Below are 19,759 nucleotides of genomic sequence, written 5' to 3'. Positions count from 1 at the left end.
ATGGCCGTAACAAGCTTGCTGCAGTGCGTGGCCATCAGCTCGCTGCTCTATCTGGCAGCAGGGCTGGCTGTTCTCCTTTACTTCACCACCAGCTGGAAGAAGAGAGTTTGCAATTTGCCTCCTGGGCCACAGCCTCTTCCTCTGATTGGAAACTTGAATGTGGTGGACCTGAAAAAGCCATTCCAGTCGCTGACAGAGGTAGGCTGGGCATGCAGGTAGGGGGAAAGTGTGCAATTCCCAAAGCAAAGAATGCAGCTAGGGAAATGGAGACAGAATTGTGTGCTGACAATGGGGAGATCCAGTCCAGCTAAGCTCACCTGGGCAGACACAACGAGAGGACCTTGCAGGCGCTCAAATTCTGCAGTTAGTGGTGGAAGAAGGACTTCCTTGGCCTCAAAATGCAGCTTTCCTACAGCACTCACACAGTGTCCATCAGCCTTGATTTATGAATCCCTCAGGCTTGTGCAGAGCGGTTTCCATGGCCGTACCACAGGTATGCCCATAGGAAAAGTCACCTCTTTCTGGCAGTCCTGGGGGATCCCATGATACAGATGTCTCTTGAAGGCACCGGATTCACTTCCCCTAAGCTGCCATCCAGCTTTAGGCTGTCAGATGTGCTGCATCCAATCCCTGTGCTGCTGAGTAAAACCAGGGCTGACACCAAGAAGTCCTAATGAGAAGAAATAACCAAAGGCAGGCCAGGAGGTGGCTGTGATGCCCTGCCCCAAACCTGCTGCATGCCTGTTCGCTGCTAGGGAGGCATGAACCAGCGCTCATGTTATCTCCCAAGCTGTCAAATGGTCATTTGATGAAAACAAATTTAATTTGTCTGGTGTAATAACAGGAGCTGCTTCTAATCTGAAATTCAATTTTCGGTATGCATCTAATGCATAGCAAATGGTAATTTAGGCACGTCAGAAACAAGGAGACATTTGGAGCGGACGGCTCGCAGTGTTTAAACTAAAGCTAAAATACCAAGTGAGTGATTTGATTGTCAAAGCCACTCTTCTCTGTGACAGATGATTCATATTTAATTTCCTATAAAAGCCCAGTGCTCCTGTGACATTATCTACAAGGGAATGCTTCCTGGTTAGACTGAAGATTCTGGTGGCCAGCAAATAACTTTGCTATGACTGCAACACTACCCACCTTGCAACAATTAGGGACAAGTGCTATCCTGAAAGAGTTATTGTCTAGCTTTGTTTTTGTAGTGCTTGTGGCTTCAGCCCCAAAGTGGTGCGCACACCCGCTTGCCTCAGGTCAGTGGTATTAAAATAAACAGCCGCCTGCTACAGCATTTGCAAACAGCCTCCACACAGTAGTATTGCTATGCTGGCCTGTTGCTGCAGAGCACCACAGGAATGCAGTGCTTTTTTTATTGACTGCTCATCTGATAGGAGCAGCGATAGCAGACACCTTGTTGTGCAAACAGGCTGCAAGGAGAGATGCTGGCAGTGATAGCCGTTGCTCAGCAGTTACAGTACAGCAGCACCTGGAGACCTGGAGTAGGGTGGGAGGGTTGCTGTGGGCTGGAAGCTAGCGAGGGAGGCAGTGTTTGGATCCAGCTCTGGTTTAGAATGAATGTATTTATTCACTGTGACAGCTCTCCAAGCTATATGGCAATGTCTTCACCGTGCATTTCGGACCCAGGAAAGCTGTGGTGCTGGCTGGCTACGAAACCATCAAGGATGCCCTCTTAAATCATGCTGAAGAATTCGGAGAGAGAGCAGAAATACCCATATTTAGGAAAATGACACAAGGAAATGGTAAACAGCTTTTTTGTCACTGGTTTTTGTAGTTGATCTGAAGAGACAGCAGAGAACATCATCTTATGCCTGCCTTTTGTCTGTACAATCGTGCAGAGTAGCTCTGTAACAAGGCCTTACATTTACTAACCACAGGTAGCATAAGGATTTGACACTTTCATTTTAGGAATAGCATTCAGCCACGGAGAGTTATGGAAAACTATGAGAAGATTCACCTTGTCCACACTGAGAGATTTCGGAATGGGAAGGAGAACGATTGAGGTCCGAATCCTCGAGGAACTGAATTCTCTAATTAAATATTTTGAATCTTATCAAGGTGAGTGTCAAGAATTTCATCCAGAGACAGAAAACGTGTCCAGCAGAACAATAAAGATTCACAAAAGTTTAACACTGAGCGAATGGTATCTGATGGTTAAAGTTCAGATGTGCGTAGGTAGGTTATTAAATGGAGGCCTAAAGACATTGAAACCAGATTCCCTACTGTGCATTCTGGGTGGTAAATGAGTTTTTTTCTGAGGGAGCTTGGGACCACATTTCCACAAAAACCTGACCAAATCTCTGTCCTTTTCCCATGCCTTGAATGTGGCATTTTGCACAGCATTCCCTGATAATATCTAAGGCCAGCCAGCTGCTCCCTTCCCCAGCAGCACACCCCTGCATCACAGGGCAAAATGGGCATCATCCCATCATCATTTGTTTGCATTGCCTCAACTACAGGGAAACCATTTGACACGAAGATGATCCTCAACAATGCTGTATCCAACGTCATCTGCTCTATACTGTTTGGAGAGAGGTTTGAATATGATGATCCAGCATTTCTCACTTTGCTGAAGCTGTTAAATGAGAATACCAAGCTGCTGGGCTCTCCGATGGTGCTGGTAAGGGCTTGATTTTAAGTCTTAGCTTTTAGGGGCACGTCTGATTGATGGTGTTTGTCCTCGTGGCTTCCCACACCTTGCTTCTCAAGGGGAGAACAAGAACACCACCAGCAGCCTGTACTGAACACACTGCAGCTCTGTATCCACAGCACATAGATTCCCTGGCCCCTGGGCTCCTTCTCTGCTGCTTATCAGTAAGAGAAAGAAAAACAGCCTTCACCAAAGGAACTAATTCACTCCCCTTCAAGAGGAGAAGCACAATGCGTGTCTCACACCAGAGACTGGCACTAAAATGCCCTCTCAAGCGTGCCTCCAGAACTGAAACTGTTTTGGGGGTCTCCTTGCAGAAGTGTCCACTTCTCATGGAAGGCTGGAGGCAAAACCAGACTTGCTGCAAACACCATGCCTGTATGACACACCGCAATGCTGAGCTCAGGGCAGCTCACATTTGTGATACCTGTGTATGTTCAAAACACCAACTAACAGGCTTCCGTTGCTCCACAGTTGTATAACTTCTACCCATCCCTTGGATTTCTCTTTGGAGCTTCCAAGACCGTGCTACAAAATATCAGGGAGCTGAGTGCTTTCCTCCAGAAACTCTTCAAGGAGCACAAAGAAGAATTTAATGAGAACAACTTAACAGGCTTCGTTGATGCCTTCATGATGAAGCAACAACAGGTACTTCAAAGCTAAGTCTGGGATTCTCTTGGCTCTGGCTCATTATTAGGACTGATCATCTGTCAGGGATGGAGGGTGAGTAAAAACAGAACTGCACTGAGCAGAACATGTTGAAGCTCATCCTCACGATGAGCAGTGCTGTATCATCCCATCACTCCATCACTCTGCTGGAACTGCTGGTTGGGGTTGTGCTGAAATTAGCTGCCACCCAACACGTGTAGGGAAAAGACTATCCACAACCTCCCTGCAAGAATAATGTGGTGGCAAACCTCACTGCAGTAACTGAGTTCTTACAGACCCAGTATCAGGATTTGGAGGCTGTATATACACAAATCCTATACAGTGTAAGTCCTAATATTAAAACTTTCTGTTGCCTTCTAAATATTTTGTTTCCCACAGCATGTCAATCACAAAAACCTAAGATGCAGACAAAGATGGTGGCAATGTAGTCACTACTGATATCACTTGCTGCAGAACTTACAGCTTTTGCCTGTTTGTTTTGAAGGAGTCAAAGAAACCCCACAGTATGTTCCACAATGAAAGCCTGCTGTTTTCAACCCTGGATCTCTTTGCTGCTGGGACTGAGACTACTTCTACAACCGTGCGCTGGGGTCTCCTTCTGATGATGAAATACCCAGAAATTCAGAGTAAGGCTGAGAATTCCTCTTGTATGATATTCTGTTGCATGCATAAGGCTCGGATTATGGAAGGGAGTGGAACTCATTCAGCACTGTTTAGGGTAATTATTGTGAGTTCTCTGAGAGAGATAACAACCACTGACTTTACACAGGGGTTTTATTCAGGTGGATTGCAATAAAGCAGCCCAGCCTGGTGGGAGAGGCCGAGAGGCAGCCTGAAGGGACAGGAGGTCTCCCATCGTTGTTCTCCTGCAGGCTATCAGCATATGTCACTAAAGGTTTCCCATCTCCTGGGGAGCTGCTCCCGATCTGGTTTCTGTTGAAGGCCATGGGGTAATGAAGGTGTGCAGCCAGAGCCAGGCATGGGACGTCCTGTCGTTCTCCATTCAAGCTCCCGTGGCTCAAGAGTAAAACTGAAAGAACCACACCATGCCCTGCCTTACCACCCCCCTCCTGTTCTTCCCAACCGCCCCCCAAAGTTTTCCCTTTTCTTCATCATGGCCAAACTGAAGGCTACTTCAGTTGTAAGATGAGAGGAGTATCAACTTCTTAATCCTTTCCTCCCCACAAGGAAAAATTCAGGAAGAAATGAACCAGGTGATTGAGCCGGGGGAGATGCCGAAGCTGGAGGACCGGAAAAGGATGCCTTACACAGACGCAGTGATACACGAAGTACAAAGATTTGCCAACATCGTCCCGATGGGTGTGTCACGATCAACACCTACAGATGTGAATTTCCAAGGTTATGTGATTCCCAAGGTGAGCTCTGGGACCAGCAGCTTACACTGCACCAATTCATTACCGTGTTATCTAAAGGTGATAAGAAATATCTACATATCTAGAGACGCCTTGATGCTCGGTTTAATCCACCGTGTAATTCTTTGTCTTGGATGCAGAACAATTGTTAAAAACATGTGGTGATTGTAGAATGTTGCAGCCACTTGAATCCAGAATAACCAGACTTTAATGAAGTCACATTGGTTTGATTCTATTATGCCCAAAGTGAAATCTATACTTCAGAAGACTTCTCCAAAGATCTGTCTGAATCTGCAAGAAGAATTCTTTCATGGTGCAAAAGCAGAGCAGCAACTACTGATAACAGGCAAAGCCACAGTGGGGCCAGGAAGCATCCTCTGGTTCTGTTTGCCACAGCTCAGTCTCATTTGTTTCTTCACATGGGAAAAAAAGAAAGCTATCCCAGCTCCCTTCTGCTCCAAACAGCTGCTTCTTTGATCCCTTGCAGGGTACAGAGATTATACCGCTGCTGACCTCTGCTCTAAATGACGAGCTGCACTGGAAAACCCCGCATCAGTTCAACCCTTCCCACTTCCTGGATGCTGATGGGAACTTTGCTAGGAGAGAGGCATTTATTCCATTCTCCATAGGTGAGAGGGGTAATTTGTGCCCATCCCGGGGCTAGGCTAACAGCACCATGCCCACTGACCCCAGGGAAGTATGTAAGTGAAGGACACTGATAAGGCAGGATAAGAGGTTTCTGGACATTGGTCCTGTCTACCACTGCTATAACCTGCTGCTCCTTAGGAGATCTGGCAGACGCTTATTTACCCCCAGGCACTGGATGATCTCACACAACTGCAGGCTTCCAGGCAACTTGACACTAAGACAGCAGTACCCCCCCCCCCAGCATACAGAGAAAAGAAAGGAAAAGCTTCCTACCTCAGCTGCACAGACTGCGTGTCCAGTTTAGAAGGTCTCAGATGCCATCACCAAGTTCCACTGCTTAACATTTACTTCTCTCCTGCTTGTTTTCAGGACGTAGGGCTTGTGTTGGAGAAGGCCTGGCCAAAATGGAGCTGTTCCTCTTCTTCGCAGGCTTGCTCCGCAAATTTGTTTTCCAGCCCCCTCCAGGGGTGAACAAAGCAGAGTTGGATCTCACTGCTGACGTTGGCTTCACCCTGAACCCCATGCCTCACCTGGTCTGTGCTGTGCCCTGCAAGTGATCAGACAACATGGAGGTGGTGTAGTGGGCACTTCAAGCTTGAACGCAAGTCTAGCTACAGGGGGAAAAGCTGTCTGCCTGAGCTTTAGGGAAAGGGCACTGGGTTCTGCTGTTTGTCTTTTGTTCGTATGATCCTTTCCAAGAGCTCTTGTACCCTCTGTACGATGCAAACCCTTCAGACACCTCTGAGCACTGCTCCCACGTTCAGCACGACCCACCTCTGAATACCAGAGATGCAGTTTTCAGGGCTATTTCAAAGAATGACTTAGTTTTGAGCCTCCTCTACAAACAACCCACCTGGGGCTCTCCACTGAGAGCCTCTATGGGGAGTTTCTCAGCCCGAATCCCAGCTGTATAGCAGAGCTGGTTATCGATGGCCCAGCTGGAGACAACAGACCCTTAGAAGTCTCCCTGAGATGACTGTTGAGCTGAGCCTTGGACTGAGCTGCCATTGTGCAGCACAGCCTTATCTTTATCACAGCATCGCAGACACTCGGGTGTGACACGGGCTGATGCCAAGAGCCAGGCATGGGTCACTTATCAGGAAATTGCTAAGTGCTTTAGAAAGTGAGCTCATTCCGATTGCACTGGATGTTTCATACTGAAGAGCCTATTTACTAGGGGGCCAGCCTCACAGCTTTCACAGTAAGGAAGGCATTTCTCCCATTCCCTTGCCCCTCCTGGCTTTGACTCATGTCCAGCCACACTCTAGAGCAGCTCTGACCCTACACTGGCAGAAAATAAGCAGCCACAGAAAGTGAGTGAGTGGTTTCTGAACCAGAACACGTGATGCTGCACACAAGCCTGAGGCAGTGCTGTGGTCACCTGCATGGGAACTGGTGTTACAAATACAGAGCTGAAAATGCTCACACTGCCAGCAAAGACCCTGCAGTGCTGACACAATCCATAGGATTTTTCCCATAGCCACTAAAAGCTGTAAAACTGGAAAGAGAGGTGGGCAAGAGCTTACTACCCAGCCTGTTACTGTGCCATGAGCTTGGTGCATGGGGTCTGTGCACCAAGCTGGTGTCAGCAAAGAGGGAAGCCTTCCTAGGGCAGCTGCTTGGTTAGAACAGTTAATGATTATCTTCTGGAGCAGCCATTATGTGTAGGAACAAGGAGCTGTGCTGTGGGAAACCTGAATGATGGTGTGGGGAAGAGAGGAGGCTTCGTCTGTTAACACAGGCAGGAAACCAGATGAGGGTTAGAGAGTGGTGAGTCACTGAAGATGCTTTGTGTTGCTTTGGAAGCATGAAATGCAAGCCAGGATGGAAAGAAAAAAGGGAGAAACTGACAGTTACAGAGATTGAGGGGGTGGCTGGGGCAAGTCTAGCACAAAATGTTGCCATCATCTAAACCTGATCTGTGCTACAAGTGGAAGGAAAGAAAGGAGCAACAGAGTATGAAGAGATGACAAAGCAGTCACTCTTCGTTCAGCCAAGGCTCTGACTCTTCGCAGCTTTAGTTCACAACTAAGGGCAGCACTCTGATAGCTGTGCTTTGTCCCAGTATTGCACTCCAACGTTCCCTGTGCTTGTACTGGGGCTGCACTTTCACTTGTGCTGTGCCTTGAGGCCAGCTCCAGCTTCCCATCCAGCTCAAGGAATCTGCTGAACAAGCTGTGTAACAAGAATGCCTTTGCTGCTACGCTTGCTTACATTCATTTTGCTGCTGCTTTGTTTGCAGTCTAACTACTGCAAGTTTGACCTTAGCTCCTACTTAACAAATAAATATTTTGCTCTGTTGCTGTTTATCTATGCGGCATTGCAGGATAAAGTAGATTTAGGGTCAAACTGATAAAGCTGGGCTGCACCTCCTTTTGTACGCCCACAGGAGCGCAGGGATCCCTGGGCAACACGCGGCCAGAACATGTTTAACAATACAAAGTGTGAGCAATGCCCAGAGCCACAAACAGCTCCAAGGAAACCAGGCTGTTTCTAGAAAGTCGCAACCATAAAGGCTTCTTCACTGCTTTGATAATTGTCCCTTCAAAAGTGTCTCTTTTCCTAAGCATTTGCGCAGTCCACGAGTTGATGCCATTTATAAGGGAAGAATTTTCAGAGCTGATTATCTGGTGAATTGGAGTCCTCCCAGACCTACAAGATGCTGAAGATGCCATGCCAGGCGTTTTCTTGCATTGGTCCCAAGGATACAGACAAGCAGTTGAGGTGTCTTTGAGTTCTGGCTATCATATTTCTAAAAGGATTTACTTGCAGAGAATCTGGGATAGGAGGAAGTGAAAACAGTGATGGAGAAGAAAAACCCTCCACATAGACACTGGCACAAAAGATGTGTCTGTTTGCCTTAATGAGGAGATGGAGAAGGGAGGAAGGAAGGGCAGGCCCACACAGTGTCCCATAGGTGATTGGAGTCATCTGCTGCCATCAACCTTTCCTCATCGCAGAGGGAAAATAGAAAATTAAAGTGAATGGCAACACATTTAAACTAATAAAGGAAACAGATTTTTTCTGCCCGTTAAAAACTCTAACAGTGCAGAAAGGATACAGCTCCGTGTTCTTCAAGGTAAACGCCAGGTAGGGAAGGAATACGAATGCTCACCTGGAGCCTGCGCGGTGCCGCTGCGTGGCAGGGCTCTGTGCTGGGATCTGTGCTGGGTGCCGGGCAGGGCAGCACGTAGCAGTGTGGCTCCGGAGCAGAACACGTACCAGACGGGTTGTTGAGACAGGAATTTCTTGTCATCACAACAGCTTGACTTACCTTTGTCATCTTAATGCATTGCACTCAGAGGTTGGTAGGTTTAAAAAAACCTGACGCGCTCCAGCCCCCCCCCCCCCGCCGGCCTTTCAGACATAATTTAAATCTCTCTCTGAAAGGCTTTTTTTATTATTTTGGCGGCTCCCAGGGCAGGGATGACATACCAGGAGCACGGCAGTGGCACGTAGCTCTCCGGTCAGAGCACACAGGAGCACACGCAGAGCACAGCGCTGTGCCCCCGCTCTGCACCCTGTGCCACCCCGGCCCCGCTCTCCCGCTTCGCACCCCTACTGCTCTGTGCTGGCTGCAGCAGGGCTGAGTCACACAAGGCACGCTCTAGAGAAAACCGTTGCCTCCAGCCCATTTCTTGGAAACTAATAAAAAAATCCCAGAAATGTTGCAACACATTGGCTGCTTCTGCCGCACCGCCACATCTCTGCAGCACGTGTGCACCAGAGCTGCTCCAGGAGCACGCTATGCCCCCTGCGCACCAGGCCTGCTGCCTTCACAGCCCTCTTTGCTCTCACAGTGCTGAGGACACACTGCCGAATAACATCCCCTCCACAATCAAAGCTTTGGATAAAAGGAGCTTTGTGCTTCCTGATCGCATCACAACAGACCTTTCTTCCCTGAGCAAATGTATTCCATGGACGGTTTATTTCCAGCATCGCTCTGACAGCCACGGCTCAGTCTGACAGACGTCAGTCCCTTCTGCAGGGGATGGGAACCTTCAGGAGGAACGCATGCTCCAGGTGTTTCATACCTTTGACTCACAATAGTTCCATTCTCCATCATGCTCAGGTTCTGCAGCTCTCCAGCTCAGCGAGCTTCATTAACTTCGTTAATTTATCCCCTCTGTCTCTTAGAAGCTGCTCTTTCCAAATGAGGAACCCCCCAGCAACTTCAGATCCAATTCTGCCTTCCCATTTAATTTACACACAATCCACTCACGATCACTTGACCTGTGCTAATTTTCCATGGCCAGCTCCTACATGTCCTGCACACCTCAGAAGTCTGCAATCCCATCCCCTCTGGGCACTCCGCAGCCACTCTGTGAGCTTGACGGGCTGCAGCACCCCGGGATACAGGGCCGTTACCATCATTAACAACCTTTGATCTCCACTTGACACAGACCAAGTCAAAGCCTCCCTTAACCGCTTCTCTCTAGCAGCCCCAACATCCCAAGCCCCATCCAAACCCAAAGCTGGGGGTTTCCTATAGCGCTCAGAGGAACCTTTCCATTCCCCCGTGTCAGCAGTGTTCGGAGGGTCACAGCACTGCCAGTGAGGGACCTGGAGGTCTCGGGCGGAGGAGGCAATAGAGGAATGCCAAGCACCTTTTCCCATGTATATGTTCTTGCACACACATGCATGGGTTTGTAATTTGAAACTCTCTTTACTTCTGGACAGGCTTTGCAAACTGCTTAGACCACATTCTCTGAGGTGTTTAAAGAGGGTGGAGTATGCAGTATTTATTTAGGTACTCTACAAACCTTAATAAGAATCGAGTGCTTGTAGCGATCGCAGAGAACAAACAGAGAGCCAGCTGGCAGGAGCCGAGCGCTGCCGCTGCGCTTTGATTGCTTCTAACACCAAAAACCAGAGTAGTACTTAAAAAAAAAAAATGGCTTTCTTAATTTCTTTTATCTCCGATCCTGTGTTAATGGGTCTGCTGTGTGCAGCAGTGCTGTTAGCTGCACTCTATTTTTCAACCGGCTCTAAAAACGCAGCGTTTAAATTGCCTCCTGGTCCAACTCCTCTTCCGATCATTGGTAACCTGCACTTGGTGGACATCAGAAGGCAAGATAAGTCACTAATGAAGGTAGGACAAAAAACCCAAACCTGGATCCTCGTGCATTTTAAAGCTGCCTGGGCTATATCAGTGCTGATTTTTTGTCTTTTTGAATTTGAACTGGATAGTAAAGGTGTGGAAACTGCTTTATAATATTCTCTTTCTGGTCTTCAAGCCAATGTCTGTGTTTGGTGCAGTGTCATTTATGAGCAATCAACCGTTAAGAAAAACACCTCTGGGTAATATGAGATTTCTTCATGTAATTGCGATGATGTACATGAAGTCTGCAGCACTTGTGGGACTTTAAATATTAATTTGACAGCTCTGACACCCAGAAAATGCGGACAGCATTAGGAAAGAACTAGCGTGAATGGAAACCACTTCCCTCCCTGCGTTCTAGAGAAGCGGTGGGGGAATGTCGTGATGCAGAGAACCCATATCCAGATGTCCCACTGCAAAGCCTATTTCCCTCGGAATGAAAGGGATTTGCATTAAAATCCAGACAGCAGCAGAAGGGTGGGATGGGAAGACTGAGCTGAGGAACCAGAAAGGAGAAGCCTGGAAGCTCTTCCATTGGTTTGCAATCAGAACGGCTTACCCCACTCATGCTGGAGCTGTGTGTTGGTGCCAGGCACAGCTGGCACAGCCAGCACTGAGGATCGCTCCCTCCTCGAGTGGGGCTCCATCGCTCCAGTGCTGGCTGAATGCAGGCAGCTGCCAGGTGTGCAGTGCTGGGCTGAGGCTGCATTGCTGCTCTGCCTTTTGGGAAGTGCAGCTCTGGGGCAGCTCACCCAGTGTGCTGGGCACAGGTTTGCCTTCAGACTGAGTTTCTGACTGACCTCTGCGTGCTCTCACTGCCTGCTCCGTTGTATTTACAGTCACCTATATTTGATTTTAATTTGGGATTAATCCAGAGGGGTTATCCCTGTTCCTCACCCCACAGATTAACACCGAAGCAGTGTCTGCATTGCAGTATGGCTGGCTGGGCACACTGGTGGGGTGCTGCTGGGCAGGTGGGGATGCACTCTTTCCTCTGCGTGGGCTGAGGCTGCACCATGTGGGCTGAGGCTGTGCATGCAGCTGGGCAGCACCTGGGGCCGCTCACTGCCCTCCTTCAGCCATTGCAGACCCTTCTCTGCAGCTGTTGTTGCTCCAATCCCTTGATCTAGCAGCAGCAGGAGCACGGGAGAGGAGCAAGGTCTGTTCCGTATAACAGCGCCACTATTTGCACTACTCTGGTCTTTCTCTGGTAGGCCAACCTGCACCGCCATCTGAAGTCCAACGTAACTCCACATGTTGCACTTATGTTTTTTCACTTTCTACTTAACAAAGAGATCAGATTAGCAATGCACTGACAGGGGGTGGGCAATAAACCTGAGCACCCCTCCGCTCACCCACGCAGAGCATCCCACGCTCAACCCCGGGGAGTGCTGACTGAGGGACTTTCCCTCATTGCTGACCATCACAGCTTACCTCTCTTTCAGCTTGCGGAAGAATACGGCCCGGTCTTCACCCTCCATTTTGGCTTCCAGAAAGTTGTGGTCCTGACCGGGTACGAAGTTGTGCGGGAGGCGCTTGTGAACTACACAGAGGAGTTTGTAGACAGACCATCCATCCCAATATTTGACCAAATTCAGAATGGAAACGGTACTAGAGCAATGAGGGGGGGTGGGAGGGACGGTGCCGCTCAGTGCCAGTGTGGCGCTGCTCCCAGCAGCCCAGCTTTGAAAAGCTCCTTGGACCCTCCCTACACCGATGGCATTCCCTCACTTTCATGCAGTGCATTTCCACTGTCATTATATTTTGGTCGTGCACTTGCAGTCAACCCTTATCCTCTCGTTGGAGGGCGAGGAGTGGGGTTTTTAAAAGCACAGGTTTGCCCTTTCATCCCAATGCCTGGCATCCATTATTGGATACAGTCAGTCCCCAGCATCTTGTCTCCCTCCACCGAAGCTCTCAGGTTGGACGCGTATTCTGTTCAGCAACGGGCTGAGGCTGGAAATTCTTTCCCCAGACATCCCTGTGGTTTTCCCAAGGACATCAGAGGACATCCTGCCTTGTTCCTCCAGCCAGGCTCTGGTGTGAGCAGCCAAAAGGCAGCCCTGTATGCTGGTCACAGGCCAGAGTTGGGATTACAATTAGAAATTAAATTACCCAGCCACAATATCAAGAGACGAATTTGTCACTACACAGGGAAAAGGAATTGATGGGGGAAAAGCATCATTCAGAGCTAATTTACACATAAAATATCCCTGTGGGAGGCTGCCAGTATTGCTCTATCAGTCCTTTCTCTGTTATCTTCTCAACCCAAGTCGGAATTGCTCAGAGGTGACCCAAAGCCATAAATTCACACAGGCTATAGGTAGCAAGGGTCACAGATTTTCCGAAGAATCACTTTTTCTCTCCACCCTAAAGTGGGGGTGTTTTTAGTGTTATTGGGAATCTCAAAAACCAGTAGAGCACTGACTGGGATCGAGGAGGGTGAATCATCCCATCCCACAAAGATAAAAGATCTTTATGATTGGAATAGAACAAAGAGGGAAGCTTCAAAGAGACAAGGCTGTTGCTTGAGGCCCCACCTTGCAACCAAACAGGTCAGAGAGTTTGCACGGCTGACTCAGACCGGCTCCCCCCCAGCCCCACGCTGTGGGTCTGACAGCCCTCCCCCAACCCGCGGCCAGCAGGCTCAGTGTGACCAGGAAAGCTGAGCTGAGAGGGTGCGGGGCTGGGGCACAGAGAAATGGGGGACCCCAGTTCCCCAAAACCACGGGAACTGGGCGGCAGAAGCTTGGGGAGCTCCCTCCTCGCCCGGCCCCATAACTCGCTTGGTGTGGTGTGCCTGCCCCAGGTGTGTTCTTCTCCATCGGCGACCTGTGGAGAACAACGCGCAGGTTCACCGTCTCCAGCATGCGCAACCTCGGCATGGGGAAGCAGATGATGGAGGGGAAGGTTTGTGAGGAGCTTCACTTCCTCATTGAGAAGATCAAATCCTTCAAAGGTGAGCCGGAGCCCACCGGGGTGCTCTGCAGCATCCACCTCGCTCTGACACTGCTCTGCTCCTCCCATTGCAGGGGAACCTTTCAGCCTGAGGTCCTTCAGCATCGCTCCGATCAACATCACCTTCCTCATGCTCTTTGGGGACAGGTTTGACTATAAGGACCCAACATTTCTCACTCTCCTAAGACTCATAGATGAAGTTATGGTTCTTCTGGGATCTCCATACTTGAATGTAAGTAACCTGTCTCAACAGTTAGCAATTTTCCTGACCAGTCTGTCACTGGTGGAGGGGCAGTTCCCACTGAACAGTAAAAAAGCTTAAAATTGAGTTGTATTGCATAAAGGCTAAAAGGTTGCAAAGCCCATCCGTGTGAAAATGAGCCTGAGCCCTACAGAACTCCCTGGGATGCACAGATATTACTACAGACAAAACTCACCTCATCTGTCGTGCCTTAGGAAGAAGCCATTTCAGCATGTTGATTCTCCTGCACACCTAACGCTTCTTTTTTTTTTTTAATTTCTTATTAGTATTTCAATTTCTACCCATTCCTTGGATTTCTTTTCAAAACTCACAAGATTTTGCTAAAGAAAATAGAAGATGTGCGCGCTATTATAAGGCAATACATGAAGGCGAGCAGGGAAGATATTAATGAGAACAGTGTGAGGAGCTACACTGATGCATTGGTATTCAAGCAGCACGAGGTATGGGTCTGCTTGGGCTCTGCTGGCTGTTTGTGATGTCTCCTTTGGCTTTTCTAGCTTAAAGAGCTGTGGATCTGGATTTCAGTCCTATCATGTAACCCTACTGAAATTAATGCTATTGTTCTAGTGGCACTGAAATCAGATTCCAGTCTTGTATTGGTGTACTTTACTGCAGGGATTTTTCTATCAAAATTGAGATGTGGAAGCCATTCTCTCAATCCATCCCCCAAACAGCAGTGCTAATAATGTGACATGAAGTCCTTGTTTGTAGTAGAAAATGCATGAACTCACATGCAAGCTGACTGTGCTTTTCTTTGTATGACAACAAATCAATTAATCATTGATACTGTTGCTCCAAGATGAATGATACACTTAAAGAACTGGAATGATAAATGGTCAGTACGTCTGCGAGCCTAGCCCTGCATCTTACTTCAGTAGAGACTGCAATTTCACACATCAGTTGATTTCATTCCACACAAAGTATTTACGCTCTGAATCTTTTCTTCTTTCCCACTGGATCTGGGCCAACGTGAGGCATTAGTCTTCTTCCCATCACTGTGGAGGAAGGTTCAGTGCAGACTGCTACGGCCCAGGAGAAGCGACATCAGGCCATTTACCACACTGTTCTCAAACACACGCTCATACCCAACAGCCTTCTGGGTTACAGAGCATTTCCCAAACTTGCTGAATACTAACACTATTTTAAGAGCTTTCTCACACTTGTTCTTTTCAAGGAGAAAAACAAGAAAGACAGCCTCTTCCATGATGACAACTTAATTGCATCCATACTTGACCTGGTCATGGCGGGCACAGAGACCACGGCCACCACGCTGCAGTGGGCCATCCTGCTGATGATGAAATACCCTGAGATCCAAAGTGAGCTCCTGGTGTTTTAAGACTCCTCTTCCTCCACACCCTGGAAAAACACATATTTTACCAAAATCAAATCTGCAGGGGGATTTGATTTCCTCGCTGGGATACATCCCCGTTCTTTGTTCCTTCCAGAAAAGGTGCAGGAGGAGATTGGAAGAACTGTCAAAGCTGGCAGCTGGGCCACGTACGAGGACCGCAAGAAGATGCCATTCACAAACGCAGTGATCCACGAAGTGCAGAGGTTCATCACCCTCCTGCCCCACGTTCCCCGCTGCACTGCTGTGGACACCCACTTCAGGGGATACTTCCTTCCCAAGGTGGGTACGGCCCAACCCAGGGGCACACGGCGCTCCTCTTGTTGCCAGTGGCACTGCAGGCAGCTTCTTTAGAGGGACAGAAGCACAAAACAAATGTCCAGAATTACCCCAGAAGAGTTCCTTCCTTTCCAATGACTGTGCTGAGCCCAGAGAGACCAGTACAGGGGAACTCGATTCAGGCCCTCATGCTCAGCTCTTCCACACTCCAAGAGTGACCCTGGTTTACCTCTGATGCCATCTGCCCAGTGAAGTATTTGCCTGGGAATGCTCAGGATCTGACCCTCTGCCTCAGGTCCTCACCGTGCAACGTGGCATTTGGCTTCAGTGCTTGGCACGGCTGGGAAAATCTCCCTGTTGGTGGAGGGGATGAAATCCTCAGGGTCTCCGCCTGCCCCACTCGAAGCAATAAAAACCACGTCACAAAATAAAGCCACGTCACAAAGCAAAGCAACACAGAGCAATAAATCCTGCCTTTCTGCCCAGCCAAGAATCTTCCTGGCACAGCAATATTTAGAGTTGGAGTGAGACGTTTTGGTAAACCCACCGTGGACAGGAGCTCCTCCTCATCCCCAGCCCCTTCCCCACACCCCTCACCCAGGACCCTTGGTGCTGCACCACAGGCACCCCTGGGCCTTGCTATTTCTTGTGTCTTCTCCCAGGGCATAATTGTCATCCCATCGCTCACCTCGGTGCTGCTGGATAAGACGCAGTGGGAGACACCACACCAGTTCAACCCCAACCACTTCCTCGATGCTGAAGGGAATTTTGTCAAGAGGGAGGCTTTCCTGCCCTTCTCCACAGGTACCCAAAGGCCTCGGCCACACCGAGGGGTCCTCATGGCTAATTACTGCCTCTCATTTGGATAACGAGCTCAATGGCTGGCTCCCAAAGATCCAGCTGGGGAAAGGACCTTTCTAGGAAGAAAGACAGCCCTGTGGTCGGGGGGAGGGTGGTAGGGCACTGGCAAAGCAACATTTAGAGTTGGAGTGAGACATTTTGGTAAACCCACTGTGACAGGACTTCTCCAGCTTGATACTGCCGTCAAGTAAGCACGCTGCTTCCATCCGCAGGGCGAAGGAACTGCATCGGAGAAAGCCTCGCCAAGATGGAGCTGTTTGTCTTCTTCGTCGGGCTGCTGCAGACATTCACTTTCCAACCTCAGCCGGGAGTTTCAGAGGCTGACCTGGACCTGACCGTCCCCGAAACGACTTTCACATTAAGGCCTCGGCCCCAGGCGACCCGTGCCGTCCTGCGCGAATAGGCAGTGCTGCTGCGGGGCGGCCAGGCGGGGCCACCACCAAGGCCCATCTTAGCTGTGCTAGGGCTCATCGCCCCGTGCCAACGTGCCACGCTCTGTCGTATTTCCCTCCCGCTGTCTCTGTCCACTCCCATCCCTACATCTCCCCATAGGTCGCTGACCTGCTCTTTGCTCCCTTGCTGTGGGGAATGCAGGCAAATCAATGAGAAAGCACAATCCTGGTGACCCTCCCAGAGAGGGACACCGAGCAGCTGAAGGACCCGGGGGTGTGTGTCCATGACATGTAGGTGTGACATCCACACTTCAACACCAAAGTAAGGCTCACAACACTGCAGAAATCTGCCCAAAATTCCCACTCAAGACACACCAGCGTTCACTGGGAGCTGAGATACGCTGTAGGTGCTTCTTGAGCCAAGCTCTCTCATTAGCCAGAGCTTCCAGCAAAATCCCACCAGGGCAGGCAGCCAAGACAAGCACTGAGAGTGCAAAACCACCCATCCACGGGCTGTGGGGATGAAGTTCTTCCTCCCTGAAACACAGTCCTGAAAGACACCTTAAAGTCTGCAAGCCTGTCTAGATAGCCAAGAGTTGCCGCCACCACGTTCAACACTGCTCCACAGTCTGAATGGAAGAGGATCTACATTTATAAGTTTGCAGTTAACATTCATACCAGCAAGTGACCATAAAAGGCTAATGATACAGGAAAATAAACCAGACTCATTTCTAGTTTTATGGATGTCTGTCTTTTCTGACCTGGTTAAAATAGGAGCAAACGCATTCCCTCTCTCAGGAATTCCTGGGCAATCAGTGCAGTTTGGAACAGTTTGGCCATTGGAACCAACCATGCAATTTCTTTGCAAGTGGAGCCTTGTATGCATGCAAACACTCATGCAAGGAGAATTTGGACCAGACCAAGTTGTCGTTATTTTCTTTTGCTGTCTGCTGCCCCAGTCCATAGCACTCTTATCAGCCATCACATTCTGCAATCTCAATCCGGTTGATGTATAGCTCAGGATATTTTCCATCCAAATAGCTGCCTGTGAATCGCTGTTCTCCATATGCATTATCTTATTGTGTGCTTTATCACATTGTTTATATCTTTCCCTTTACGGGAACCCAATAAAGTTTTAATTCTCCCACATTTTCATTACATCAGATGTTTCTGCCACCAAGCTTTGTACTTTGCAGAAAAGCAAACGCCATGGAGTTGAACCTGAGCCCAGAGTGCCAATAACACAATTGGTTCAACTCGTACCCCACGGCTGAGAGGTTCTGCATGCCCTGATCCTATCACAAATGGCTCAGCTGGAGAGCCTCCATATCAGCAGAGTGGTTTCCCCGGGGCTCTGCTGTCCAAGGGACGATGGCCAGGTGCCAGAATAGCAGCAACTTGTGCAACGAGCACTGCTCCTCTATTTGCAGCCCCTTTGCACGCTGGCCAGAGCAACAATCATCACGCAGATGATCTCTATTTCCCTTTTGCCACGAGATGGCACCACGATCCCTCCGAGTCACTGCAGTTCTCACTGGACCAGAATGTCCTGTCAGCCACAACCAGGGCTCCGTGCAGGGAACACCTTGCAGCTTTATGAACCCCCAGTCCAACTGCACTCACCTGGGAGCGAGGCTGGGAGCAAAGAGATGTGCACTATTTATTTACCATTAACCTGGAAGAATCAGGTGGTATGCAGGTAATGGGAGCTGCCCTCCTCCCACCCTACAGCAGACAGCCCCTTTCCATGGGGTTCACCTGTGCAAACTCTTTGAAGGGCATTGGCTCAGCCCACCCCCCATTGCAGACCTGACAAATACTTCTGGTCCCTACTCTGCATTTCAGACCAAGGAAGAAGTGAGCTGCTGGAAACGAGAGTTCCGTTGTCATCAGTAGTGAAGGGGTGTGATGAGATCCCTCAGAGCACAGGAACCTAAAAGGTCACGGTTTGGTATTGGGGTTGAAAATCAGAAGACTGGAAAGTATAGGAAGGGCATCCACTGGACATGGTGCAGGTATCTGGGAGTAGTTCATCACAGCAGGTACAGTAAGGAATGGGAGAAGAGCACGGATGCGAGAATGAGACAATCTGTATCTAATGTCAGTCTCCAAATGAAGGAACAAACCGCCCATGAGATTTAATGTGTGAAATAGTGATGGTTCTGTCACTCCCCGTCATGTGTTGGGTGCTATTCTCAGCTCACCTCAGGCCCAGCTCTCCTCTGCTTGGTACAAAACCATTTGCTCAGCACATTTTAAGCACAGCGCCAGTAACTGAAAGGCTTTGAGTCAGAAGGCATTACTGCTAAATACTGCATAGTGAGATCTGGTTTCTCCTGTGTGCATCTGCTGGGCTCCGCAGCGAGCAGCTACATGGGATGCTGTGCACACTGAGGCTGGGGCTCCCGGCGCAGCACAGCACAGGCACACTGTGGGAATGGCCGCATGGTGAACCCGGCCTCTGCTGCCATGTTCAGCTCGGATTCCTTCACCCCGGCGGGAGGCTTAAAGGTGAACTTCTGCATCAAGCCCGTGAAGAAGATGAAGAGCTCCACAGTGGCAAGGCTTTCTCCAATGCAGTTTCTCCGCCCTGCGATGCCAAGAGCACAGCGGTTTGTGGGCTGGCAGTTTCCTTGAGAACTCTTCCCTACCACTCAGTGGCAACAGTGTGAGGGACAGAACAGGCTGCAGAACTGCAGACGTAGTGGGTTGATGATCAGCAGCCATTGCCACTGGTCTGCCATACGTATTTGAGCAAGGCTGCTTCACTCCAAGCCTGCAAGGCATTGGTTTGGGACAACCTAGAAACCATTCTTCCTAAGGGAGAGAGAAGGCAGAACTCCTGCTTGAGTTTTCTACATCCCAGAGGTGTCTTTAAACCCCAGGGCCCGGTGTGCTTCTCACTGAGGACTGAATTTTGCAATTCACTGAAACCCAGAGTGAATGTTGCTACAGCATCCCCACTGCTGACCTGTGCTGCTGCTGCCAGAGCTCACAGCCCAACACCTGGCTGCACACTCAGCCCTGTGCCAGCCCAAACCCTTCTGTCACCTGTGGAGAAGGGCAGGAACGCTTTCTTCTTTACAAAGTTCCCATCTGCATCAAGGAAGTGGTTGGGGTTGAATTCATCCGGCGTCTCCCACTGAGTTTTATCCAGCAGCACCGAGGAGAGCAGAGGAATCACTGTTGTTCCC

The 19,759-nt window shown here is 49.4% G+C and overlaps 2 protein-coding genes across 2 annotated transcripts in view; one reads left to right on the top strand and one right to left on the bottom strand.

Moving 5' to 3' along the window:
* Positions 1-16,576, top strand: LOC306952412 (uncharacterized protein; the record flags this gene model as incomplete). Its single annotated transcript, XM_079543120.1, has 18 exons — positions 1-198; positions 1,604-1,766; positions 1,933-2,082; positions 2,484-2,644; positions 3,149-3,322; positions 3,828-3,969; positions 4,532-4,719; positions 5,204-5,345; positions 5,734-5,917; positions 10,258-10,456; positions 11,911-12,094; positions 13,275-13,424; positions 13,498-13,655; positions 13,952-14,125; positions 14,860-15,001; positions 15,131-15,315; positions 15,975-16,116; positions 16,386-16,576. The coding sequence occupies 18 exons, from the start codon at positions 1-3 to the stop codon at positions 16,574-16,576; spliced, it is 3,027 nt and encodes a 1,008-aa protein (XP_079399246.1).
* A 2,358-nt stretch (positions 16,577-18,934) lies between these two features.
* The window catches only part of CYP2W1 (cytochrome P450 family 2 subfamily W member 1), a gene marked incomplete at both ends in the record, with an annotated part of 37,075 nt that continues 36,250 nt past the window's right edge, over positions 18,935-19,759 (bottom strand). Inside the window, 2 exons of the mRNA XM_079543119.1 lie at positions 18,935-19,155; positions 19,617-19,758. Coding sequence (XP_079399245.1) covers positions 18,935-19,155; positions 19,617-19,758 — 363 coding nt within the window. The remainder of the gene's footprint in view (positions 19,156-19,616; position 19,759) is intronic.

This window comes from Tetrao urogallus (genome assembly GCF_951394365.1).
Source record: "Tetrao urogallus genome assembly, chromosome: 15".
NCBI classification, from domain to species: Eukaryota; Metazoa; Chordata; class Aves; order Galliformes; family Phasianidae; genus Tetrao; species Tetrao urogallus.
Note: the sequence above shows the minus strand (reverse complement) of the source record. Positions and strands in the feature narration are given on the sequence as shown.